This window comes from Papaver somniferum, chromosome 5, assembly GCF_003573695.1.
Source record: "Papaver somniferum cultivar HN1 chromosome 5, ASM357369v1, whole genome shotgun sequence".
Classification (NCBI taxonomy): domain Eukaryota; kingdom Viridiplantae; phylum Streptophyta; class Magnoliopsida; order Ranunculales; family Papaveraceae; genus Papaver; species Papaver somniferum.
Window position 1 is genome coordinate 190,600,193 of NC_039362.1, and position 7,743 is coordinate 190,607,935.

General features: G+C 38.3%; 1 protein-coding gene across 1 annotated transcript; it reads left to right on the forward strand.

Annotated features, from left to right (window-relative positions):
• The first annotated feature begins 5,553 nt into the window (after positions 1 to 5,553).
• LOC113280390 (NAC domain-containing protein 2-like) lies at positions 5,554 to 6,901 on the forward strand. The gene is made up of 3 exons (XM_026529017.1): positions 5,554 to 6,003; positions 6,112 to 6,122; positions 6,208 to 6,901. Exons 1-3 carry the CDS (start codon positions 5,554 to 5,556, stop codon positions 6,899 to 6,901), a joined length of 1,155 nt encoding a protein of 384 aa, XP_026384802.1.
• Positions 6,902 to 7,743: the final 842 nt, after the last annotated feature.

The window sequence follows — 7,743 nt, forward strand, 5'->3', positions numbered from 1 at the left end:
CTTGAATTCTTATAAATAAACATACAAGCTCTCCAATTATGTGATACAAAGATATATAGAGAGCGAGAGAGATAGAACTGGAGAAATCAAAGTTAATTTGTGGATCGTTCGAGAGAAAAAATAGAGGCGAAGATGGTGTTAAATAAAGGAGTATTACCTCCAGGTTATAAGTTTATGCCAAGCGACAAACAAATAATTAAAGATTATCTGGTTAGAAAGGTCCATTCCCCATGTTTTGTTTGCCTGAATCGTCATTTGAATTGTGCTTTCTTTGATTGCTTATGAGTAGAACCATTGCATATAGCCATATAGGTTAAGTTTCTCTTTAACACTGTTCGTTGTTTATCTCCATTGAAGTGCCTAGACATGCAAAAGAACTTGCTGACACTGGTTTAACTGGAAGTTGTATCATGGTACAGGACATAGCCATGGCATTGGTATTCGGATTAGGATATGCATGGATTATCTTTGAGGAATCTTTAGCATTCAATAAAAGTGGAGTTGGATTATTGATGGCAGTTAGTTTATGGGTTATCAGAAGCATCAGGGTAAGATTCATTTCAATTTCTTGAGATTTCAGCTTAATGGGAAAAGTATATAGAAACATGATACTGGCTATTTTCTTTTTCGAAATAATCAGATGCTCCTTTCATTTCTAACCTCTCTTATCTGGAGGTTTTCATGTTTGTTTCTTTCCCCTATTAAGTTCTTATTTGTTTGGTTGTGACAATTTGTTGTCTTTTCTGGTACAGGCTCCCTCGACTGATATAGCTGTGAATGAGCTCAGTCATACATGTGCAGAAGTTAGTGAAATAGAATTTTTTTTTGCTTGGTGCAATGACCATAATAGAGATAGCTGATGCTCATCAAGGATTTAAACTGGTTACTGATAATATAACTACTCGGAAGCCACAGACTCTTCTTTGGGTGGTGAGTGGTCGCTACTCCTCATTGACTGATTCTTCTGATTCCATTTCCATATTATGACATGGTGTATTGGTGTTACCTCTGTTGTTTCTATTGAGCCATTTGCTCCAAAAGCATATAAGTAAAGTTTTATGCACTTTTTACTATCAGATGCCTACATATGTATTATACAGCCAAACTAATCCTTGAAGTGTTTGTTCACACTATTGTAAAACGCATTCTCAGCAGAAACATGTATATCTGTTTTTCATTCTAAAAATCTGCAAGGACAGAGAATCACTGCCATATTTTGATGGCTCATGTTATGAAGTTCTGGTGGCTTCCGATTATCCCATCCATGTCTAAGCTGAAATATTGAAGTACATTAGATATAGATTTGCCTAAGAGTATAGTCATGAAAATATATTCTTGATGTAAGTATACGTTAGATGCTTTTTGATATCTTCATGTGATTGAAATGCATGACGTTGCTGTGATAACACCATGGTTTCTTGCTGTACATTTCAAGTTGGAATTGTCACTTTCTTTCTAAGCTCAGTCCTTGACAACCTAACATCCACCATTGTGATGGTCTCGTTATTGAGGAAACTAGTGCCTCTATCGGAATACCGAAAGTATGTCCCAATCATGTCCTTTGTTTAAGATGTTCCTGGCTAATAATGACATTCTTCATTAGATCATTTCTAAAATTTATATCATGAATATCATTATCTTTGATTTGACATGTTCGTGTTTTGTATAATCTGAATTAGTAACATTGTGGCAAAAAGCAGACTACAAGTTGTGGAGATTCAGGATTTGCTGGTTTCTTTACACTTGAATGATGAATGATCAGATAGGAACTTAAACACAAGAATGATGGAAGTATGAATCTCTTATTATGAGCTTGGTGCTACAAAGTCGAAGGAGTGTTCATCTTTAGTTTCAAAATTAAGGAAATTGTAATCAGCATTTTTTAAAGAAATGATTAGTTTGTATTTTTGATCTTTTTGTTCCTCTAAAGATTGTCTTTTTTTTAAGAAATGATGTAAATTGATCTATGTGATATAATAAAACATGATTCAGTTTTTAATTTGGTTCATAATTTGTTTTAGTATCAATTTTAATTGTAATTTCAATTGAGGATTATCTAAATCGAAATAGGTGATGAGTGCCAAATATTGTATATATTTATCCCTTTTTGTTGGCATTTTAACTCATCTTTTGTGCATTAATTCTACATTTTATCCCATATTCTGTATTTTCATTGTTTTCAAGAATAAATATTTTTATTAATTAATTTTGCATTTTTAGGTAATAAATAAAGTTCGGATGAGTCGCGGAGCGAAAAGAGCAGAAAAGTAGTGAAAAGCCGGGAGAAATTACGCAAGGAAACCGCGAAGAATGGTGCGCACAACCTCATTTTCTACACACAAAAGCGCCTCCGTTCTCAGCCATCAGATCATTTCTCAGAAGCATCCGACGGTCGCTCCTTCATAGAGCATCAAAATCTGAAGTCTCTGCCGAGCACCACAGCGCTGAAATTCCAAGCCTTCAGATAGATGGTAGTTGAATCCAACGGTCGCTCCCTTGCTGTTCATCAAAGTTTGATATCTCCGCCTAACACTACAACACCTAACTCCATCAAGTACCGTTTATTTTGTTGTATCATATAATCCAACGGTCGCTCATCGCTTACCTCCGCATCACCGTCCGATTTACCTACCATCTTCGCATCTCGCGGCTCAGCGTCACAGAACATCAAGATTGGATGAAGCCGCCTAACACTCTATCACCCGAGCACCATCCACCTAACCAAACAACCCCTTCTCCCAACCATCGAACCCATTCTTCTCCACCGTACCCCTCTGCGGAGCCACCTCCTGCAACTTCCCCTTCCACCTGCTCCACCAACTCGCTGCCACCACCACCAACTCCACACAAGCCCTCAAATCTCTTCCATACGTAAACCCATCACTACCCTACCCCTCTATCAACTTATTTCATCATTTCTCAACCCTTTTTCTCTGAAACCCTAGGATTAAGGGATGATGAAATAAGTTAGGTTAGAGAAGCAATTGAGAGTAGCAGGAGACACACTAGAGGAAATAGAAGCATGGGTCGAAGCTCTCAAGTGTTTTCAGATATTAGGTATGCATTAATTTCAATTTCTTATAAACCCTAATTTCATAATTTGGGGATAATTGGGGGAACATAATTGTACGTCTAATTGAAGCATGGGTTGGTTGATTGGGTTGATATCAGAAGGTTAGGTGAACCAATTTTGGGTTTAATTGTATTTTTTTTCACCAACCCTAGCTACTGTCAGTTTGGGTGAGAAATTGGGTAGAACCCTAATGATGTAATGGGTATATAAATGGGTGTGGGTGTGTTGTAGAAATTATGTTGGGATTAGCCCACATCCAGGACTCTCATGTCCTGTTAACTGTTAATTTTCAATTTTCAATTTACAAGCTCATTTCAGTTCATGTTGTTCTCAATATTGTTTCTTGTTAATTGCTGTGCTCTTGTTATGTTTGTGATGTTGTGTTATTCACTGTTAATGTGTTAAGTATCATGTTAGGTTAAATTAATTCCTGTTAGTATTTCAGTTCTGCTCCTGTTAGTTGTGCTTATGTTCATGTTTGTTTATATGTTTATCCTCATTGTTGTGTCATGTTTAATTCACTGTCATTTGAAGGAATGTTAGGCTAGATACATTTGAAGCAATGAACTGATTGTGTAATGGAAGAAATCAGTGCTTAAAGCAAGCTGATTTTCTTGCCATTCCCTGTGTATGCTTGTATGCAATGTGCTGATTGTGCATTGGGGGAAATTAGTGCTCACTAGTGACAATGAGCAAGCTAATTTTCCTCCCATTCTTTTAGTTTGCCTGTTTTCTTGCCTTAGTATTGCTTCTTGTCAGTTTCTTTATCACCCCTGCCCTTGGCTTAGGCCTTGGTTCATCTTGCACTGTTTTATGCTTGTAGTTGCTTTGTTCTTTGTTTCTGTCACTGTTTTACTTCCATGTTTATTTGCTGATTTACTTCTAGTGCTGCAACTCTGTTGCATTTCTTTTCCCACTGCCTCTGCACTTGGCTGCTGCAACTCTGTTGCTGTTGCCTTCCTTGGCCTTGCTGTGTAGCTGCAGTACTGCTGCTGCTGATGCTGATGCCAAGCTGCTGCTGCCTTGTCTGTTGCTGCCAAGCCTGAGTTGCTGCTGCCAAGGTTGCTGCCAAGGATGCTGCTGCTGTTGTCACTTCTTCTCCTGCCAAGTCCAGCTCCTGCAGCCAACTGAGTCCAAAGTCCAACTGAGTCCAAAGTTCACTGAGGCCCATTTCACTAAGGCTCAAAGCCCAGTTTAGGTTAAGGTTAAGACCCAATCCAATTCAGGCTTAATCAAAAGCCTAAGTTTAAGGCCCAAAGCCCATTTGCACTTCAAAGATAACTGAGCCCAAGCTCAGTTCATTTTATTGAGAACAAACCCATTAGCACTTTAAGCCCAACACTCCCAAAAGGCTTCTAAGCCTAAAGCAAATTTAGGAACCCAAATAGCTAAGACACTTCCGAAACACACCCGATCTCTGTGGATCGACCCGTACTTGCACATTTGCCACTTTCGACACCGTGCACTTGCGGTTATAATTTGTAGGACCTTTTAGAAGCCTATCAATAGGCCAGATACGTTCGGCACCAGAACAATAGATGTAGCGGGCAAAAAGATTGATAGCTCAAAAATGTAAGCAACCAACTTTAGGGCAAAAAGTTTGGTAGCACAAAAATGTAAGCAACCAACTTCGGTAGCTCAAAAACGCAAGCAACCAACTTCAGGGCAAAACATTTGGTAGCTCAAAAATGTAAGCAACCAACTTCAGGTATTTCACTTGCTCTATTATGGTTGGTCTATCTATGAAGTGATCAACGTTTTACTTGTTGTATTTTGGTTGGTCTAGCTTTAAAGCGATCACTATTTTGCTTGCTCTAGGGAGGTCGGTTTAGTCATGAAGCAATTAAGAAAAAAGACGCTACATGATAGTTGCTTGATTACTAAAGCGATTGCCTAGCTGCTCTAGACTTGTAGAAATCCCACCTTTTGCAACTCGAGAGCGAGAGCCAAATTAAGTCGCTTTAAGGGTTAGAGCGACTCAATATGGGCTTTTGCAACCAAAAATGCATGGTCGCTTAATCCAACTTTTCTTGTAGTGATACCAAAATACGCCTATAACGGTTCTACTAGAAACCCTAAATAGTTGTAGCTCTCGGTCATCTTCCATTCTTCAGTTTACTCCTTGTTTTCTCAATGGTTAAAGCTGATTAAACAAAGGCTTCCTAATTAAGGTTCTGCAGCTTCTACCTCTCGGAGTCTAAGTTGGATTACTAAAATACACGTGGACATATAATTATTATCAGGCGGTGGTGCACCGCCGTACGTAGGTGGTGGATTATACTTGAACGGATTTCCCTTTCTTAAGGCTCAAGTTTAATTTATAAAGCTTATTCCTACTATAGCACCTACTTGAATTCTTATAAATAAACATACAAGCTCTCCAATTCTGTGATACAAAGATATATAGAGAGCGAGAGAGATAGAACTTGAGAAATCAAAGTTAATTTGTGGATCGTTCGAGAGAAAAAATAGAGGCGAAGATGGTGTTAAATAAAGGAGTATTACCTCCAGGTTATAAGTTTATGCCAAGCGACAAACAAATAATTAAAGATTATCTGGTTAGAAAGGTCCAAAACACTCTCCCGGATGTTAGTTGGTTTATCTTGGAGAAAGACATCTACAGGTATTCAAATCCGTTCCTCCTGTTTCAAGAGATCCAGAGAAACCAAGGATACTTTTTCACTCCCATAACCAAAGTGAGTTCATGTGGTAAGAATGTGAATCGAAAAACCGGAGATGGAACATGGAGTGGACAAAAACCAACAACCCTAAAAGATGATGATAAAAAACCAATTGGAACGAAAAGAATGTACAACTTCGAATGGAATGTTCCCAAGGAAAAGAAACGTGAAGTTGAACGTGAGAAGGGTCACTGGATCATGCATGAATATTCGTTGCTCCCCGATTATTACACAAACAACAATATAAAGGTATGTATATATGTTTTAACACCTCTAGATCATAATCTAGCTAACGATATTAATACGTATCTTGGATTCTATATATATAATTAATTAATATTTATCTTGTAAAAACAGGCGGATCCCGAGTATGTTTTGTGTGAGATTAGATGCAAAATACCGATATTCGACGTCCATGGAGTACGACAAAACAACCACAATCTCAACCTGTAGCAAAGAGGCAACGAAATCTCCCTCAACGGATGCAGTGCCTGCTGTAGAGCCACCAGCTAACAATAGATCTTCAATATCATGGGTTCCATCACCACTGCCAGCAGAAACATCTACATCAAAATTTGTGGATTTAGAGGCAGCACCAGTTTTCAATAACGTAGAATCATCATCAGATTGGGTTGCATCATCACCACCAGTTTTCAATAACGTAGAATCCCATTTAAACAACGGAAAATTATCAGAAGCATCTGCACCAGTTTTCAGTAACGCAGAATTATCAGAATGGGTTCCATCACAACCACCGGCAATGAAGACAACGGATCCTTATGTGCCTGTGCCAGTACCACCTGCACCAACAAGTATGCTTTCAGCCTCGATGCCTGACTTTGATGAATTTGTCAATGATGATGGATGGGAGGAGTTCTTTTCCTTCGATAATAATGGTTTACCAGCTGTTAAAGATAGCCTTAACACTACTACTCCAGATAATAATGAGTGGGAAAATCTGGATGATCTGTTACCAACTTCTGAAGATAAACTTAATAGTAGTACTCCGCGGGATAACAGCTATACCTACTACGACTCGAGAAAGGTATTAAAAGCAAGTGATTCTGAAGCAGTGAAGATTTCCAAGCTTGGATGGGATCCTGTTGCTTATAAAGCATATTTCCCCAATTTTGAACCCATGTACTAAACGATCGATAAAGATGTTATAATTCTACTGGTCAAACTATCAAACAGTTGTAATAGAATAGAACTACGTTGGGCTTGATCCCATAATGGGTACGTAGGCAGCCGTGCACGGTGCAGTTCCATAAATATATAAAAAACTATTTTCTCCAATTTTATAAATGTAGTATATTGTTCAGTTATTTCAATTCTTCTTAGCTTTACATTTTATTATATATTTTGCGAGGCTGCACTTTGCACTAGTTCTGTAATTTGAAAGGTATTCTTCTCGAGGACTGCACTTCGTATTTGAGTTTCAGGTTGCGGAGTTTGCAAAGCTTATGCTTGGCAATACTAGCTTGGAGTGGTTCAGAAGCCATACATACCCCTTGTTTAGTCTGTATGTCTTCTTAATGTGATGTGTCCACAAACATGTTTAGCTAATGGTTATCCACAAATATAACTCTGTGGAATCCGTAGTCTTTTCAAAATTAACCCATTAGCTTCTTATCAGAGTTGGAAACTGATTCCGAGGAATGGAAATTTCTAAATGAATATATTCTCTTTCGTGTTGAAAATTAACTCACTGTCCGTCCACTGTTTTCTCCTTAACTCACTGTCCGTCCACTGTTTTCTCCTTAACTCACTGTCCGTCCACTGTTTTCTCCTTGGTTTAGTAGACTTCCTAAGCTACATAGGGATCACTAGTGGACCGAAAAGAATCCCCAAACAAAAAGAAAGAATCAAACGTCGGGTGCAAGGGCACTGAAATTAATTAATCGATAACTACTCATTCAAACCATGGTGAAGTTTCTCACATCGTCATTTGCTCCGGCTGCCATATTTATGAAAGATGTATCACTTATC